General features: G+C 41.0%; 1 protein-coding gene across 6 annotated transcripts in view; it reads right to left on the bottom strand.

The window, feature by feature from the left end:
• The window catches only part of WDR7 (WD repeat domain 7), a 106,775-nt gene that overhangs the window by 10,614 nt on the left and 75,383 nt on the right, over positions 1-20,778 (bottom strand). For 5 of the 6 annotated variants that reach the window (XM_015887228.3, XM_085529334.1, XM_015887227.3 and 2 more), the window contains 4 exons: positions 19,735-19,852; positions 18,833-18,982; positions 18,271-18,353; positions 13,257-13,356 (listed from right to left, as the gene is read on the bottom strand). In XM_015887228.3, coding sequence (XP_015742714.1) covers positions 13,257-13,356; positions 18,271-18,353; positions 18,833-18,982; positions 19,735-19,852 — 451 coding nt within the window. Of the gene's footprint in view, positions 1-12,784; positions 12,824-13,256; positions 13,357-18,270; positions 18,354-18,832; positions 18,983-19,734; positions 19,853-20,778 lie in introns of those variants that run through there. The other variant, XM_085529335.1, reaches the window with a different exon arrangement.

Raw genomic sequence — 20,778 nt, 5'->3', positions numbered from 1 at the left:
AGCTTACTGGCAGGTCCATAACACTTGCAAACCAAGAGGATGGTTCACCTCCACCTCCGTTTCTGACCTCTGTGATGGTTTACCATTGGAGCACACAGTGGCAGGGACACAGAGCACTTCTAAGTAGTTTGGGCACGATGGTTTGCAATTAGTAACGCAATGTCACTGCATCTGGAAAAATACATGAGATTTTTATTTATTTTCCCCATTAACCAGGTCCACATTTTTCCACTCAGCTGCTCTAGATTCAATGAAATATTAAAAAAAAAAGAAAAAAAAGCCTTCCTCTGCTTCCCACCTGGATGGTTCCCTAGAGAAAAGTTTCTTTTAAAGAGGGAAAAAGATGACTTGAGACTACTTTTTGTGCAGGAAATAATGTCTGAATAGGAAGTAACAGCTAAATTAGGTCTAAGTTCAGATATATGGAAACCCAGCTTTCTTTATGGCCCTCAGTATAAAATCTTAATGCCCACTTTTCTTCTGTCTCTGCTTCTACAGACGCTACAAACCCAGTGCTGTAATAAATCTCTTAACTCAGTGGGGGTGGCTGGCCTCAGAGATGGTCAGTAAGTTTAATATCTTTTTCCAGTCTATTTGACTTTTGTATACTGAACTGTATCACTTCAAAATGGAAAAAAAAAAATAAAAATCCTCAGTGGAATTGATTGCACTGTCGGCTCCTCATCTTGATGTCAACAGCTGAGGCACAAGAGTTAAGCAGAAAGCTGTAGCTGAATCAATTTCTTATTTAATTTTTACTAACTTTGATTATTCAAGGCCCTTCCTGATTTCTGCTCTTGGACTTGCAGCCTTCACTTGACACCTGTCCCTGCCTTTCTCTTCCCAATAAGATGTTCCTGTTCTTGTAAACTCCACGTGCTCATGAGAACATGCAAGTTCCTTTAAAACAATCTTCACATCATACTAGAAATGAGTCCAGAAAAGGACAGAAGTGACTCTGAACAAACCTACTACCGCTGATCTAAGAAGTAAGCTCTGTGAATCCAGAGACCTCATTATTTTGCCCATTCAAGCCAGAAACTTAGAACAGAGTTACAGCACTCATTATAGTGCATTCTACAGGAAGACTGGCAGTTTGCATTGGTAGCAATGTAATGTAGCTTAATGAATAGAATTGTATGTAAGAAGTAGCTTTATCTACAGCGAACAGAGGCAGACTTGAAGCAGATCAACAATATCCATGTGTTGTTAATGCAGAGGAGTTGGAGTGCTGCAAATTCACACCTTGGTAAACCTCCCTATGCAGAAGAGAATCAGCACGGTCCACTCCCACAAAACACTCTGCTAAATGTCCACCATCATAACCACCAGGGCATAATTAAACACAGCTTTTGAAAGACATTCCAGAAACTTGAAAACGATGGTTATTTTGTTACCACATCCCTCCCACAGCTGGGATTTGCAGCTGATAGGCTAAGACCTCTTCCTGTTACAATGAAAATGCACAGAATCCCTCAACTGCATCGTTAGGCAGCTTTATAAAGATCAGCTCAGGGTAAAGCTACTGCAGCCCATGGGGAACATGTGTCAGCAGCACGTCGCCTTCCTCCTGCAAGGAATGGAAGCAAAGCTACAGCAAGGCTTGCATTTGAAACACAGGCTGTACCGAGGACAATTTGAGCATGTTTAAGTCCTAGCATAGCTAAACCACATCCCCTAAATTTCTGCCCTGCTTGCCAGCAATGCACTTATTACTACCTCGTATTACATTACTATGGATTTTGCCTTGTGAACTTTGCTACTGCTTATGTAAGTCAGATGATAAACTAAACCAGACAGAAAGCATTCCCCTCCTCCTTGCACATTAATACGGCTGTCTGCACCAAAGGCTGTACATGCCATGGGTTTCTGGAGCAGCAGCATGCTGCCCTCACTGTGTTTGCACATGTGTTACCTTGTCTGGTGGACAGCACAGTGCAACCCTCTCCTTCTTGCCACAAGAGAAGGGCTCCTGCCTATAAATGAAAAGGCTATATTGAGTAATTATCCTTTATCTGCAATTTGAGGAGGCGTGCCCCTACTAACAAGTTTTCCTGGCTCATCTGAATTTGTCAGCATAGCACGTCAATAAATGCACTAACACATTCAGATTACAGGATGGATATCTTTACAACCTACAAAATTCCACACTGGAGTACATTGTCTTCTGTTTCTTAGACAAACTTAACTAAAGCAAGCCACTACATATCAGCAACTACTTCCAAATATAATATTAAACAATTTTCTGCCCTGGATAAGAAATTTGAAAATGCTTCTAGGCACAGAAATATAATAAGGCACAATTCAATTCCTGCTTTGACTATCAAAGCCCTGATTTTAATTTTGCAGAGCCAAACACAGCACCCAGACCAACAGCACTAATCAGCGCTTAGAAGGTCTCAGCTATCAACAAGCAATGGCGCTGCCTTCACCAGGCTTCCTTACTATCAGGTTGCTGCCAGATGGAGGACTGCATGGTCTGTCCTACAAGCTGTCCTCTTCAGTGTCTTTCACATCAAGGAATAGATGGAGTGCACTCCTGTCGAATTCCCAGATAGCCTCAGTCCCACAGCATAGCTGCAACACTATGAACCATGCTACTGTAGGCAGCATGGCCTGAAGATCAAGGGAGCCATTCTTTCCCTTGACCACCACACCTGCTTTTGACCCCCCAAAACACAAAGGGCCCCAGTGAAATACTCTCAGCACTGGGTGGATGCTGGCTGGAACTATCATCATCTCGATTCTTCTGACAGCAGTATCAGCCTGCATTTCCCACAGACCTAAACAAGTCTCCAAGCAAACTTACTAAATAAATAATGTCATAATGACCTCGTGAAAAGCATGAATGATTATTATTGGCTTGAGGCTGGATCCTAATTCTGTAAGTATTCTTCCTGGTCCAGTGCAAGAGAAGGCTCTGCGGGGTGCAGAATCAGGCCATCAACAGGCACTCTGATGGACAGATAGCAGAAAATTTGCCCAATAGCTCTGCATGCAGCATTACATGTAAGATACAATCTCTTCATAACAAAGAGTGAATATCTGTAAAATTGGCACTAGATCTTGGTGGCCATGTCTTCAGAATCCCTGTATTATCTATTACCCAGTGCAGGCGAAGAGTTTCTGTCTACAGAAGAAATTCTTCATGCTTCCAACACAGGAGCCAGCCAGCCAACACATGCACAGTCACTCAAAACACCCAGGCAGAGTTGTACAGTCAAAGCCCCTGCTGCATGAGAATAGCAATGGAGGTATGCTGATATTTTCCCATAAAATTCGTTGACATAGGAGAGGGAACAAAACACTTAAATGCTTAATTGTTCATGTGTCACAAACACACAAATTCTCAAGACTGAATGATAGGGGATGTCCAAATGCACAGCATGAACCCAATTTTAAGCTAGAGGAACAAAGTTATCAATATTGTGAAAGCACTTTCTAGATTCCTCACTACTATCATTTACTTTCTTAAGTTATTGACCTTTTTTGCCATATTTCCTATCATTTGTGTCACAACCCTACTGCCATACTTCCATTCACTTCATGCCTACTTCGGCCAGTGAAAAGACCTGCATAAGAAATCTAAGAACATGCTACAACAGTTCTCTCTGTTTCTGTTCTGCTCCTTTGTTCCCCTCTTTTTCTGCTGCACCTGTATCTGTGGTTAACATTCTGGGGTTAGAGTCTTGTTTATGCAGTGCTAAAAGTGACAGAGCCCTGCTCTCAGCTGGTCCCTGTGAGACAGCACACGTGGGGGATAACACTGACAGTAACATCCCTGAATCTCGTTAATACTAAGACCCACCAAAGGTAAACTGCTCATTCGGTTTGAATCCCACGGGATGTGAAGAACGTGTATTTTCTGAAAGAGACTTCTTAGGCTATTAAGGTGCCTAGAAGACCTATCAACAGGTAGCAGGCTTAATTCTCACATTTTGAGTAAAGCCTTGATTAGTAACTGGGTTAGGGCCACACCCTTGCTTCATACACAAACAATTAGGTTTTTCAAGGAAGAATAATCTAATAGCTTTATGAACAAAATGGTTGTGGATTTTGGGTCAGTATCTGCTGCCCAGCTTCAAACGGGGCTAATTGTATTGGCCCCAAGATTCTGGGTTCCACATGTAAAGGCATCTGGAGGAACTTACTGAGGAGTCTCATGAATGACACTGGGAGCCATTCAGGGACACCTCACTCAAACGAGATGCAGTGCCTGCTACTACCCTGTATGATGTGAAAAGCTCCCCTAAGTCAGAAACCAGGTGAGTTCTTAGGAATTATCACAAGTATAATTAATGAATAATTACTCTACGTCTGCTCTGGCTACAAAATAGTGCCAGAGAATCCGACAAGCAAAATATTATCAAACATCTTTCAGACATTAATATGTTGCCATTATTCCAAAGTCAATAATAATCATGTATCCTAAAATCTAGTTACTTGAAATATATCTATACAGTCTGGTAACACTGACTCGGTATTCAATTAAAAAAAAACAAAGTTGGAGAGTATCATTCTTTTTCTATATTAATGCACCTCTAAAGAAAGGAGAAGGTGAATTTCAAGCACCTGGTGATGATAACTTTGCTTTTAATTGCACCCAACCAGCTCATGTGTTCTTAGTCCAGCAAAAATTACCATGCTTTTTTCTTTTTTTTCTTTTTCTTTCATATTCTTAACAAACACTTAGACAAAAAAAAAAAAAAAAAAGAAGAAGAAGAAGAAAAAGGTACGACTCCAGGGTCATGACTTTGCGCAGTATGTAAGTCACTTAAGAAAGCCTCAAAATTGTCAGTTTGTAAAATCAATGGGAAAAAAAAAATGATGTTTGGAATGGGAAGTGTAACTCAGTCAGGACGACAGAGGCAGGAGCACACTGCGGCGGCATCAATGAGCTGCAATGTGCGACGTTTATCATTAGATAATCACTCCCCCAGAGGATTATGAACACACAGATGAACCCTGTGCCACACAACACACTTGGGGTGTCATTATCTCATGATAACCTCACTCCTTGCCATCTTCTATTGCTTAATTAGAGGTTACAAAGGTTGTAATAGGGCTAAGAGAACATGGTGACCGGAACTCGCAAGGTGTGATACCTTAATCAATTCAAAACCAGAGGCTGAGAATGTGCAGTCAACAAAGGCATCCACGGGAGACCAAAAGCATGCACTGTTTTAAGCTAATGAGCTAAAACTTTTGGAAATGATGAAATCTATACGTACACTATGCCTTGTTTTCTCTTGACAATTTCAGCTTTCTCACATTGCGTTTTGCTTAATTACAGTGTCACAAATAAAAAATAAGAAAAGAAAGGTTATGGAATATTAGCTCACCTGAAGCAAATTACATTCAAGCAGCAGAAATGAGATTTTCAAGGTGTCTCGCCAGCACAATGCTACATATACATTCCAGAAACTCCACCCTGACCACGTAATAACAAACAGTGCTTCTCTGTTTGAGGGTTTTATTTTTGGTTAGAAATTGCCAAGCATCCCAGAATGGTGTGTTTTGTGCACCAGCAGTGTCATTGAGTGGTTTAACTGCTGTCTTCTACTGTGTTTTGTAAACAATGGCCACATTTGCAGATGGAGGAGCCACAGAACTGGTGCACTCAGAACTGTTTTCCAATTCACTGTGAAACATCAATTATCTTTATCAAATAACAGTATCTCATCTCAGTCCATTATCAAGATGGAGTCTTATTTTAGCTGGACTGAAGCCCTATCTGTATATCAAGGCTGGCCGCAGTGCCAGAGTGAGTGAAAGGCTGTGAAATAATCAATAATCATCATCAAATTGTGGTCGACAGGTTGTGCAGATGGAAGTTTTTGATGAAACCTCAACCTTTTTTGTGCAGCTGATAAAGCTTAACCTTTGCAATACCTGATAACTATGACTCAGTTAAAGGGAGCTCTGCATACACTCAAAAGCTTTGACTGCTCAAAAACCTGAAACAGCTTGTGTTAAGTGGAGAGCGACTTCACACCATCAAGCACCTTTTTGTTACTAAGCAAGTCAGCAGACAAAGAGCTACAGCCAACCTGTTTCATGGGTTGTTATAAACACACCCTTGTGCTCCAGCAACCAAGAGCCACACTGGGTCTTAAAGCTGTACAAATAAAAAGTCTGCCTACAAAGGATCATCTCTGCATAACAACGAACTAAAAGGGCAGAAACAACAGAGTCACTTCCAGCAAAGATGTGTCTATTTCAGTGTAGGTAGCTTCCTATTATCCAGAATAAAAGTTGGATGAGAACACAGAGAAAAAAGGGGAAAAAGTTTTTTAAGAACCCACGCATGCATCACCTAGCAACTTTTTTTTTTTCTTCTTAATGTTATTCAGCCTTTTTCTTAAGATAATTCCTGTTCAAGATAGAATTAAGGGTGTGGAATAAGGGTACGTGCAGTATGTATTTGGGGTTTTCAGTTTTGAGCACAGCATGATCAATATGCAACCTAAATAGGAAAAACGTAGAGTTGATTTCAGCCATACGTTTTTATCTATCAATCAGTTTCTCCAGAAACAGAAATTAGAGGAGATTCATTAGCAGTTACACAAACAAGCAGAATATGAATTTTAAGAAGGATGCAGATTTCACATTTTCCGGGACAGAACCTTGTTTGGGTTGAGCTTTTCAACAACACTTCAACATTCAGTGCTATCTCTGAAAGATGGGCCCCAGGTCCCAGGCCACCACAACATCACCTATGGGATAAGCCCATCCTATGACCTTCTGCTCAGGGAGACCCTTGAGATGTTCATCAGTGGGAAGGCCTGGCATCCTTGGTCACACATCAGGCATTTGTCCTTTTTTTTCATCACAGCTCATCCTGAAAAACAGCTACCTGGCATCAGCAGAACAACCAATCGCTCTTTCACCTCCGGGGCATTAATTTCTCACACTTACCAAGCCATGAAAACCAATACAAAACCAAACAAATACCTGTGCTGAAATTCAGCATGTTACAGTTGAGCCCCCAAACCTGCAGGCCACTTCCTACAACCATTTCCTACTGCCTCATTTCGTTCCATTTAACATCTCTGCCTCTTGTCCGAGATCTCTCATTGTAGAAACTGAGATCTTGAAATGAATGAAGATACTGGAGGACTAAAATGATACTTAATGTCCTCTTTCTGGAAAAAATAGGATGCAAAGGCAAGATAATACACACCATATGTTACTTACGCACACTTCCATAACCTCACTTAAAACCGAGTCTTCTCTTCAGACAAAAGAACAGACTGCAACAGACACAATCTCCTTTTCCAAACAAGAAACCTCTTGAATAAAATGAACACTACGACTCTCAGCCAAAGTGAAGAGCCCTCAGTGATGTAGCCTAGGAGCTCACAACTGCTTAGCCTTAGTAGTTAGCTGCTGAAGGAAATTATGACGACTGTAGTAGGTTTTCCACCACTGAATATTTAAGACCAAGACTGATGATCTCCCAAAAGCAGACGCTGCCTCGCAGTGCTGGATTTGAGTGTTCTGCCCCACACAGGAGGCTGCAGAGCCTCTTCCAGGCCTCCACTCCACCACCCCCATCCACCCGTCAGTCAGCTCCCACCATCTCCGGTTTGGCTTTCCTGAGAGAGATGTCTCTGGTGATGAATACACGGTAAAGTACTAAATGCAGCTCTAGAGACTGCTGATGCCACACTGATGGATGTGGTACTAGGCACTATTAAAAAGAGATAAAATATCTGCTCTTACAAAGAAGCCGGGTCCTCCCCCAACGCTGCAGGTGCATTCCCCAGAAGGCTGCTCATTGACTGAGAACAACGCCAGTCCTCCTCCAGATCCCTTACATCCCACCATCTGCCTCAGGAAAACGTGGCTTTGAAGGGTTTAAAATATTCTTGTCACAAAGCCACCACTTCTCCAGTGATGGAAAATGCTGAACAGATTCATCAGTAAAAACTGCCTAACTTTATTTCCAAACGTAAGTCAAAGGTTAGCTAATATTTTAAATAACTCTAATTTAAGCTTCAGAACAGAATTCCTAGTGCAGTTAAATACTGTAAATTTCCCCTGTTGGTAAGTACTCTTATGAAAAAAAAAAACAAAGAAAGCCTTCCCATTGCCCCAGTGGTAGTTAGTAATAATCTAAATTAAAATAGTGCTATTGTAACAGATGTCACTACTACAGAGTGTTTACCTCCATAACGTCAAGCAAGTTATTTTATAATAAAGAACAACTCAATGAATCTGAAAAAAGCTGCTCACCTACTAGCTAAAACAAAAAAGCCCTTTCGTTTGATATTTGCCATGACCAGTTTGGAATTCAATATCTGAGCATTTTAAAAGTGATCCTGATGTTTTAATATCATCTTTTCCTAGCAGTATTTATTTTTTTCTTCAAACCCCCATGGAATGTTTTGATGATTCTAATGCAGTTTTGATGCAGACCCACATAAAGTGTCTCTCAAATCTGCAAGAAAAGGATGCAACATCAAACAAGATGCTTTTTTTCTGCAAGCAAGCAAGCATCTTTCTCTATGGAGCTCACTACCAAATGCAGGTCCCCACCGAAACGACACAGAGCCTGAAAATTGCAGCAAATCTTTGCCCCACATAAAATAAAATGCTCTCCAGAAAGGCAGCTGTTGTTCTACGGGTAGAGCAGTTGGCTTCCAGAGCTGGGTAGCAATAAGATAGTATGCTTTATTATGAGTGTCATGGAGACGGTGTGAAAAATCAAGAGCCATAGGCAGTAAGCGGCAATGGGTCAATAATGTTCACCGAGACATTGTGTAGATAATCAACAACAAGGCCCTGGGTTCTCTATGCACTGCAAACAGCTGAAGGGCAAATCAATACAGCCATGGGAAGGACACTGCCCGGCGCTGCTCCCCGCAGCACGCTGCGGAGGGCACCCTAAAAACAAATGGATGCAAACTTGTACCGCTGTAACGCCACGCGCTCGAAACAGAGCAACGCTTGGAAAATATTGAATAAACAGGAGAGGAGGGGAGAGAGCCCAGCCTCGGTATTAAACTACAGAAGAAATTAGATAACAAAAAATATGTATCTGGAAAGCTCACGATACAATACAACCTGGTTGTAATTTTCATTCCAAGTCCATCCTTAAAAATAACCTCAGATCCAGACCCCTTGATATGAATAAGACATATACCTGAAAGAAAGAGTTTAACACAGAGCAGTTTAATATTTGGAGTACAGTAATTAATGATCCGTCTTTTAAATTATTAAGTGGAAATCACACATTAATACACGCATCTGTGCTATTGCAGTGATGCAAACCAAGTGCAAAATACTGAAAAGGCAGAGAACTGGCTCTGAGGCAGCATTTTCCTGGCAGTATTAATAATTGACACCTTGTTAAATAAGTGATACTAATATCGTAAATTTCTCCGGAAAAAAAAACAACAAAAAACCCTATCATATGTGAATGTTGATTTATTATTTGTTAAAAAAGGTGATTCTTGACATCCATCATTCTTTTAATCATTAGATGTAATTTCTCAGTCATTGTGTACAACCACCTTTCTTGAAAACAAAGTAAAAATATGCTGGAAGGAAAAAAGCACATGAAATGCTTCTGTTTTCAGTTATTCCAGCCAAAAAAGCAACACCACCCCTTTCTCCTGCCAGGGGATGATAAAATTCCTGTCCTATCTCACCTATCGTGTAAAAATAACATACCCACCTTTAACTGTGCGCTTACTTAGGATAGGTTTGTTCTGCTGTTGGCAACTGATACAAATTTTTCTATAAATGGTGAAATGACAATCTCTGCAAAACCAAAAAGCCACACAGCTCAGATCACAGACCTTGCTACTGAGATTGAAAAGGGACAAATATTCCAATTATTTATATACATATATTTTTAGCATGACTGATACAAAACCAAAACCTTTCAAGCCTTATTTTCCTCACGTTAACTATTTCCGTATGCACAGCTGTAAGTTATTGGATTATATTTTCATGAATTATTCAGGGCAGCCCCCAGCAGCAGGGGAGCAGTGCGTGCCGCAGCCCTGCTATCATGCAGAGGGCTCTGGCACCGTGGGGCGAGCGGACCTGCGCCAGCCCTGCAGCACTGCTCCGGGCAGGGAGGAAGGGTCCTGCTCTTGTGCTGAGCGAGCAGAGTTTGTGTGGTTTGATATGCACATGATGGATGGGATTGATTGCTGCCAAACGCTCCTTGTAGCAGTCGCTTCCCCCAGACCCGCAGGAGGTGGTGGTGGTGTTTTCGTCTGGCTTTGGTGGTAAAGCAAATGTAGTTTCATTTTGGGAAATATTCCAATAAAAAGCCATTTCAAAGTTCTGCACTTTGGTGCTTTCCCAAAGGTAAGGAAAAATAGGGGAGAAGGATTGGAATAAATATATATATAATGTATAAAGATGATGAAATAAAACAGAGAACGCCTTCTGGTGAAGGAGTTTTGTAGTCCTCTGTTCTTTTTACCGTACAGAACAAAGGCTGTAAAAGCACAGGGCAACGGCCAAGGAAAGGAAATGGTTATTTAAGCTAAAGGTCAGTGCTGGAATAAAGACTTAAATAACCATAATTATATTGGTGTGGGAATACATGAAAGACTTCCAGCCCTTGATTTTTAACCCATCTGTATTCTGGAATCCCTTTTCAAGCAGAGCAGAGCAGAGGGTGTCCAGAAGTCCTCTGTTCCCCAGGCGTTGCAGCCTGCTGTCCCAAAGAGGTGCCTCTGCAACGCCCATGGCTCACTGCTCTCCCTTGTGCCCATCTCAGTTTATGATGGGTGCAAAAATGATGGAAGTAGCAAAAAAAAAACCAAAACCTCTCATATCAACTTTAAACTTTTGCTAAAAGAAACTTCCCAGCTAAATGCTCTAATTGATGCTTGAGCAAACCAATTAAAATATTTTGAACTTTAAGAAAAATAAATAAATCCTGAGCTTTCTGAAACGCCTTTTTCTACACAATCCTATATTTATTTTGTGTCTCCTAAGCAGCCTGAAATCTTTAACTACGAGAAATAACTCAAAAGATTAGATTTGGAATAAGGGATTTGTATCCAATAGATGGCGTTGCCTCCTAATAGTCGTCTATCTGTCTCTCAGCAGATTTCTCTGATCTTCTGTATAATAATAAAATCTGCAAAGGACTCCTTTCTTACCTGTCTTTGCTCTCCTTAGAAGCTTACTAAGAAAGTAAGAAAACAAGTATTGTGCGCATTCACCAACACGTCAAATTAAGGCAGTGAATTATTCAGGCAATTTACTGGCAGAAATCTGGGGCTAGTTCCAGGAACCCAACACAACAGGACGTCAGCTAACATGGAAGAGACAGCACTTTGGATAAAAGGGTTGCAAACGTCAGCTACGCACAATCACCTTCAGAATAGATAGATGGTGGTGACCACACAATTTTAAAAGGACTGAAGAAAAAAAGTGAAGAGAAAGGAATGTGTTTTAGTATGCCTGCCAAACCAGTGCAAATCAAGTCAGAGGGATGGTTTCATAGGAGGTCTTGCTGTGGACACGCATGCAGCTATGAGCACACTTCTGTCAGCACCTTCGGTCTTCTGCAAAACTGCTGCAGCAATCAGACTGCGCACACTGTTTTACAGAATCACCTGGAATTCACACTGTGACAACAAAAAAAAAACTCAGAATTTCTCCATATACTGACAAACCACCTGGAACCAGTCCTGTACATAAAGTGTGAATAAGACAAAGGTTTAAATGCAAGGATGATAACACCAGTTACGTACTTCCACTAAAAGGAAAGATGGGCTTTGTCACCTATCTCCTTGTGCTCCGAAGAAAGAGAGAATAGAAGTACATAGTTGTGCCCCCCTTTATTTTTTTTCTGCAGAATGCTGCAGAATGGTGAAGAATTAGCTATTAGCTTGAGATGACAGAATTCACAGGCTTATCTGGACTTTACGCTCTTAATTTTCAGTGTAATGATGCCCCTAGAAAGGAAACATGGTCAGTGCCTCTTAATGGCCAGAAGGAGACGTCCGGCAACCAGATGCTTTGTCATGCTGGCTGCTGAATAGCCGGAGAAAAAAAGTAATGCAGCTTGTGTATCCGAAAAGGGGAATTCACAGAGCTCTGTGCAGCAAAGCATAATGATGGCTAGGTGCTGATACTGGACTGCAAGGCAGCAAAAATGCTCAGTACATCTCATATATCAATAAACAGCAGTTTCTTGTGGACTAATTTTACAGTTAAATTAATAAATCATGATTCAAATGACAGTGTAAAACAAAATAGAACAGCCTACCGATACTCTCTGCCTCCATTACATAGCTGTTTATAAAATAAATTTGACCAGCTCAGCTTCCACAAGAAAGCTGTCTGAACAGAAGATACCAAAACATACCACGCTGTCTGCTGCTACATTTCTGAAATAAAAGACAAAATTCAGGAAGACAAAATGAACCAGAATTGATACTGCAGAACTATCGGGAAGAAAACCGTTCTACCTTGTCTATAATATACACTTCCAAAGGACAAAGGATTTGTGCTTTTAGTCCAAGTTTAGAAACAAAAAGCATTTTTACACAAAACTGTTATTTTTAGACCAAAGAAATCCTCAAGCTGAGACAAACAAACAAAAAATCATCTAACAAACAAAACCAACCGATAAAGCAGACTCAGAAAGCAGGTGCTTTATTCCAGCTTTACTATTGACATTCAGTATGGAGTAACAGCTACTCACATAGCATGACAAATAGTAAAGAGCACTCAACATTTCAGAAAAGGTAAATGCTTTGTTATTTACACATTTTAATTCCAAGCAAATTCAAATCAAGCACTCCTTTCAGGGTTATCCTCAAGCATCTCCTCTTCTGCATCGCTGACAAGAAAATACGTACCTTATTTAATATCAGAAGAGTTTAAGTACCTCACAAACAGAAGCATTATGCCATTTAATAGAGAGGAGTTCTAGGGGAAAACAACCAGCAGATTTCCTTTGTGACTTCTACAGAAGATAAGTATACTGCTACGAAGTCTAACTTTTTAAAATCAGATTTTTCAGTTATTTCAGAGCAAGGCCATCGCCTAACTTTAGGCTTTCATTATTAGCCCATCTGTGGCACCCATTCAGTTCCAGTGAATGAAGACAGTAGGGCCCTAGACACCTTGAGTCCTTCATTAAACTATTGATCCCCACAGCATTATCCATAACGTTCCAGCAGCCCAGCATGTCAACAGATGTAGAGCTCGCTGCTCTTTCCTTTCAATAACTTCCACGCTTTATGGGGAGGAAGTCACAATGATTTATTTACCTGACATTTCCCAGTCCGGATGTCGTAGAGGGCCACTGAACCATGGCGAGCTCCAACTGCTATTCTGTGACTTCGCTCGTAATAGCTGACCATGTAGAACCTGAATTGAACATTATAACAAGTAACAGGTGAGAATTGACCTGCCTGCATGACGTTAAAATTAATTTGCAATGTAATTAACATTAACATTGGAACAGAGATTTTATTTAAAAACCCATCAGCTGCCTGTTTTCATTCTTGGTATTTAGTAAACAAAGCCAACTGATGCTTGAGAGGTCACTGCAGAGATGTAGCGAATTTATACATTTTTATTTTATTACAACGTTGTTAAACAACTCTGTTGAGTTTGGGAACAATCCATGTAATAATCACCAGCTCCCTGAACATCCACGTGCTCGTGCTGTTCACAGTCCAATACCGCCATAACCTGGATGTCAATGGTTGAAGAAGACAATCCTAACCTCCTAAGTGATTTAAAAGCAAAAAAAAAGGACGAATCACCAAACTAGCTGCAACCCTGTAACACTGTTCAGGTGGGAAGGAGCTGAGAAGCATGTGGTAGCCCTTAAAGTTCTGCAGGAATGCATGCCATTGATCTGAACACAAACAACCACAACATTCAAAGAACTCAGTTAGTTGAAACGAAAGAGCATCAGAGACTTCATTTCAGACTGAACTACTTGGGAACAGACTTGGTCTTCTCTTCTAAATGGAAAAGTAGATCTGTGAAAATTGTCAACTTCATTTCCTTTAAATTTCTGTTTTAAAGTTAGATTTTATTATAGCAAACTCTACCAGAGCTCACTAGAATTGTTCTATCAAAATATACTGCTGACCACATTTATGGCTTGAACAGGAAATCTTGCAATGAACCATCTCCTTGTTCTTAAGGATTCCCGAAGTGCCATAGCAACTACTCTCCTACACAGCTGATACACTCATTTCTACGGCACATGTTAGCAGTCAGGAAGAAAAACAGCATGAAACATGGCGTTAAACAAACAAACAAAAGAAAGGAAATGAAATGAAAAGCATTTGTTTTCAAGCTGGAAAAAAAAAAAGCAAGACTAAATAAGCCCAGGTGCTCCAGGTTGTGCCCAGTGCCCGGTAGTGTGGACATGCAGGCATCCACAGAGTCCACAGCATGTGGGTACCTACCTACCCACAGCATTAGGCATTGGGCAGGTTATCCTTCACACGGTTGATAATACCTGGGGCTGCAATAAGAGAGTTTTCACATTTTTCCCTATTTTATATCAAGCTGCAATCACCAACACAAAGCGGTGCCTCAGTTGACCAGGGGGAAGGTTATCTGTAAGGCTCTTTTACACAGCCAGCAAACTCAGGATTTACATTTAAACTTACAGAAAAAGCACACCGCTTATCATCACAAGTGAAACGGAATACAGCAAAAAGTTTCTACAAAAGAAGTTTTATATCCCTATTACTAATATTAGAGCACTGAATGGGCACAGTCTAGTTGTCTTCTCCAACAGATTTAGAAAGAGAATATCTCATACTGTTATATGTAAGCATACAGCATTTCTCCTCTTACTGCATTAAATGCCCATTTAGACAGAGAGCTGAGTCGGTATTTCTCTTTGAGAAGAATCCATCAGTCTACATAACAATAGACTGTTTGCAGGAAAAAGCTTCAAGGAAACAGACATTTCTGGCTTAATTTTATAAAAAACATTACTCCTTCAGCTGACATTCAGTTGTCAGCCCTTTAGCTTTTCTCTTTATCTTTTGGCTTAGTGTTGTTGCAGCATCCACAGATTTAAGTATTTTAATCCTTTGCCTCCCTTTTTAAACCTCTAAATGGCAGAGCTGAATAGAGAATGATATGCCAGCATATATTTCGGCTGTGCTACAGATTCATTTTTGCAAGCCTAGCTGATGCACCCATATCCACCATCGGCATCTTAATGGAAACCTCGCTCTGAGTGCTGCTCCATTACTGCTCAGCAAGGAAACTTCAGTCAGCCAAGAGACAGCTTAATTTAACTGCTGGACCCAAACAAACAGTGCTGCTATTGCTGGTACCAACTCAGCCTCCAAACCAAAGGGTGAGCTGCAACTCACATGCACCTTTCTCCCTGCACTTCCCAAATGAAAACCATCTTTGGGAATAGGACAGATGGTCGGTGAGGGGAAAGCCAAGCAGTCACTGTCAGATCTCAAATGCTTCAAATCTTTGTCCAAAGTACTTACGCATTAGTTAGCAAACAAAGAGTGATGAAAAATCAATTGAGAAACCAACAAGCAGAAGGGAAGATTTCCTTTCATACTCACAAAGATGCAGCAGTACCTCTCACCAATGGCCTTGAATTCCTTCAGTTCTCCTAAGTTTCCACAAATAATCAACGCATAAAATGCTGTTGTACAACCTCACTTTGCCTAATCCTGGATGTTCTCTCTGCAAGTCTGCTCCTTAGGAAAAAGCAATCTAAAATAGTTGTTGTTGTAAATTTAATCTATACTCCTATGTGAGATGATGCCGTTACACAGAAGGTTTGAAGTCAGCAAACTGCACTAAATGCATGACCTGACCCAACGCAGTCCATCAGGGACCACTCAGCTTTGTGCAGTTGCTGAATCAGGATAATGCTGAATTTGAACAGAATTTTGTTGCCTTCAATATTACCCCCCCAGAATTCTAAAGAAATTCAGAATATCTCATGCACATTGCACTGCACTTCAATACTTCCTTTTCTATAAGAAATGGGTTGGTACTGAGGGTGCCAAAAGGGAACACAATTCTCCATTAAAAACAATATCACTAAAAGAAAATGCACATCATAGTCACACGCAGTGAAATACTCCCATATGGTGATGGATTCACCTCATCACTGCCTATCAGGACTTAGTCATGCTCACAGCAACTAGCAGTAGACTGCTACCACTGTACAACAGTAAGGAAAAAAGATGAAAAAAAAGGAAAGAATCTGGTGCTCCAACACCACACGCTGCTGTTCACAGCTATGGGCTTTACTGTTCTATGAACACATGAACTCCCCTTCAAAGAGACAAACAAGCAAAATATTTGTCATTATAAAACACGGTGGAAAGGCTTTATGAGAGGCTACGAAAAAGACGAGTTTGCACATCTAATGAAAGTATTTGGGCACCCACACAATTTAGTCACAACAAGTGTGTATGTAATGCAGGTCAGCAGAAAGGGCAGCACATATTAATAGAATTAATAATAGGATTACGTCAAAGTGCTTCCACTTGGACTCCCTCCAGGCACTCAACAGCTTGCTAAAATCTTACAAAAATTTCCATTGGGCTGAACGACCACGTCAGTGGGGTGCTGTATCATTTTTACAATGGCTATAACTATGTATAATAGGAAATATTACTTGTAATTTAGCAATCTGTTAAGATAACGCATAACTATAAAAGTACAACAGGAAAGGGAAGATTTTTTGCACTAATTCCCACTTGCCCTTGCATTTATGTGTTACGTTAAGCCTTTTAAAGTATCAAGAAGAAGGAAAACTACCTCTATCAGTGTCTTATCTGTCAACAGAATAATAGTTCCTTTCTTGAAACTACTCAATATTTTAATAGCTTGTTAAATTAAAATGTAATGGTTGAGAGACGAAAGTTACAATTTATTGGTTGTACTGGTTTAATGGTAAAACTGGGACATCCATCATAGTCTTAAGATGCCGTAAGTGTCCACATGTTATAAATCGCATTTTACTGTCAAAGAATCTCAGAGCCAAGCAGAAACATCCCAGGACCAAAGCACACAATGGTGCTCAGCTCCCTCCCCAGATTGGTGGGGCTGGGAATCTGCACACAGAGCAGCTCTAAAGAAACCAGCAGTGCTCTTCTGATTTTGTGAGGTTTAATTCCAATTGCATCTCCTGCATTCAGCATGAGAGCTTCAAAAATCTTTTTAAAAACCAGTTCAATAGCAACCTTTCTGTCCTGCTTCCTGCCACAGGGCTCCCCTGTCCCCCAGCAGGGGTTACCTGAACTCAGCTTTTGTTCTCTGCTTCCCAAATGTACTCAGAGCTCAAGGATGTGGTGGGAGAGGAGCAAATTCCAGCAGGCCTGAGAGGCTCACCCAAATTTGCAGGGCTGTGCCCAAAGACAGACTGACAAGATCACAACTGTCAGCTATTGCCATTAAGGGACACAACTTTCATTTTCAAAATTCTCCACTGGAGGACATTTCAGAGAGCAGAGCAGAGCCAGGCCTAAACCTCCTATGAATTAAATACATTTTTTTTCTATTCGGCCAGGCTCCCAATGGGAGAGGATCCCTTCCTGAAGGACTGAGCTGCTGACAACAGATCTAGAAATGAAAGCAAGGGAGCTTGAAGGCCCACAGTCACACCTGGAGGGTTATCACATAGCTTAAGCTGGCTGCTCACAGCTTCATCTCAGCTCACTAACAGACACCAATTCAGCTCCAAGGCTTTTGGAGAAGTCAGCACAACGCAAGCTATCACTAAGCTCCCCTAAACCTCCAAACCAAACTCTGATTTTCTGTTGTCACCACCTCAGTCCTTTATTCTTCTGCAGCCTGTACATGATTATGTCAATTAATTCACTCAAGGAGGTCATACATATTGGAATCCAGCTTGTTACTCAAGAATGCTATTGTCGTTTCTGCAATAACAGCAACCAAGATATTTATAAACCCTCTGAAAGAAAGCTGTCCAATTAATTTGGTCTGTTTGTGCAGCTGTTCCAGCTAGGATGCGTGACAGGGTGGCAGGATAGTTTTTCCAAGAGACCGCACAGTGTTTTCCTCTTTCTGGACTTCTACAGTACTTGAACTACAAAGAAAGAGCTGTTAGATGCTCTTTTCTAGTTCCTATCCATCAGATGTGGCAGAAAACTAAAATCTGCAAAGGATTAGAGGCAAGCTCAAAGCCACTCCTCTGATCTGCTGTTTTAAGAAGCAAAAAACTGTTCCACTCCAAGTATGAAATGCGCCTTGACAGAGAACCCCCCTTATTTTGTTTACACTATTCATGAAGGAAGAACTTACCTGCAGATGGCTGGAAAGCATTCTTGAAGACCTTTTTTCTTAACTAAAGATCCTTCGAGGCAGTACATGATGATGTCCATAACCTTGGAAACAAAAGTTAAAAATGTCTGACACTGAACTGTATATTTCATAACAAAGGTTCTGAAAAGCAAAACCAAAACATTTCTATTGCCTCTCTGCATTTTCAAAACCTAAATTTAAAACATATAGCAAAACTGCAAAAGTACTACATTACCTGTACCATTCTTCACCAGTACTAGCTAGCACCAATGAAAATGAAGGCTAAACATGTCCAAATGACCCCCAGCATATTCAGACACTACTCCTACAATCACACCTGTAAGCACCAGCACATTCTCTTGCTTGATCCCTCCACAATAATGCCATAGAATTGTTTCAAATTTTAAGTGCAGAAACAAGCTACGTGATACAAAACACAACCTTGGCACACATCAAGAAGGTTATGGAACACAAGAGAATCGAATGTCACAATGCCATTCCGGACAAGACATTGTTCTTTACTGTCTCAAAACCACAAAGCTATATGGCACGACAGCCTTACCTCCACAAGAAGGTCCACGACGTCGGTAGGCATCTTCTCAATAAGTATTTCAATGACTCTCAAGATCTCTCCTTTAGCTCGAGCAAGAGTTGTGGTGTGAATATTCTGCTGAGACTGCGTGTTCGCTGCAAGGGCGGTGTGTCTGTGCACCTACAAGGAGCAGGGTTACACATGGAAACCAAGACTTGCTAAGTATCCTTACTAAATACGTTACATGGGGTTAGTCTGCACCATGCAGAATGCTCTCCTTCGCTTCACTTTGATTATATCTCACCCCTTGCTTATGAGCAGTCACCAGTGTTCATCCCTGATGCAGTTTTTAAACAAAGGTCTACCTTTATTTTGAGTATTACTTAATCTCATGAAACTACAGGTCAAAATGAGCAAACGCTTAGTGGTTTTGATTACATAATTGTGACATTTTTCTTTGTATTTCCTCAGGAAGCAGGTGCCTGCTTTATAACAGGCTTTTTGTGACCTGCTGCTGAACATCTAGCTAAGCAAAAGCTCCAGGCATCTGGGTTCACTCAGATGACTCTCATAGAGACAGCACCGATCCACAACAACCTCTGAGCACTGCCCCCTCCTTGCCCCCAGCCTGCACGGCTAAGTCCCCATCCTCCTTCAATTCAAACTTAATTGGATGGCGTTTGCATTGCCGAGGGAAAGTAGGATTTTTTACACATTTATATCTCAAGTCTGGACAACCTGTAGACCAGGATATGATAAAGATGTAACTCACCCAACTAACTGCAAACCCAACCATAACTTGCGTGTCATTTGGCAAGACTGATTTGCAACAACACAAACGCGATCCTTTGCTTTCTCCCGTTCTGGGGATGAAGGGCAGGACGTGGGATTGCTTACTGCTCTGTCTCACAGGAGCTCATCACCCTGCTCACCTCCTTGGCGATGGTGGTAATGAAGGCGGGCGGCCGGGCTGTAGCGATGAGCGAGAGCGCGTGTCGTGCCGAGCGTGCAGAGTCAGCCGCCGGGCTCAGGGGCAGCCCCATTGTGATGCTAAACGGCGCCAGACAAAGCAGGGAGAAAGAAAAGGAGCATTAGAAATATAGAGTGAAGAGATTAGAAACAGCTTATAATGTCAGTTCAAGGTCAACGGGAGCACTCAAACAGTTAGAATATAATGGACTCCCAACAATGAGCAGTGATTAGGAGTCAGGGTGTTCTATCATCAAATACAAAATCGAATAATTAACCATGAAGATTGAAAACAGTATGTGCATCTGTCCCAAGTGTTAAAAAGGCCTTGTTAACAAATTACCTGTATGTGTTGAATACATATCACAGCGCCCAGGACGAGGCAAATGAGGAATGTCTTGTAAAGAAATTACGTTCTGCACTTTGACAAAATCTTAAACTAGGGCTGAAAAACATCCTCTTCATAGTAATTCTACTTAATTCAGCTACGCACTAGTTACAGCAGATTAAAGCAAGAGGCTTCTCGAATTGAACTCGCAGAATCCATTCGGTTTGATTTTCTTTAGAGCAGGACTTAGAGAAGCATGCAGAGATGACAGACCCGTGCCTTATATTATTCAAATGCTCCTTAAAAATTTCTCAGGGATTAAGTAGCATCCGAGTTCTCCACACACAACATTTTTGTTTGCTAGGACAGCATAAATTTAAGAAAAAAATAAAGTAACCAATAACTACACTAAGCAAAAGCAATATCTCTCATGTCATAACTGAGAGAATAAGTTAACTGACAAAGAAGATACATATCTAATTTTTGCCTGAAAGCTTCCTTTCTTAAAAGGCTACTGCTTGAACTACCACTACTGTAACCACCATTATCTGTGTCACAGCAGACCACATTCTTACTGGGCAAACTGTACATTATCCTGAAATTCTACAAATCCTTCCTGCACAAACACCCACAATCCACAGCCCAAAATGCAGGTACCTCTCCAGGCTAATAGCTCTGC

Source organism: Coturnix japonica, chromosome Z (assembly GCF_054131305.1).
Source record: "Coturnix japonica strain WE chromosome Z, WE-NBRP24, whole genome shotgun sequence".
In the NCBI taxonomy this organism is placed as follows: domain Eukaryota; kingdom Metazoa; phylum Chordata; class Aves; order Galliformes; family Phasianidae; genus Coturnix; species Coturnix japonica.
This window is presented reverse-complemented; position numbering and strand designations above follow the sequence as displayed.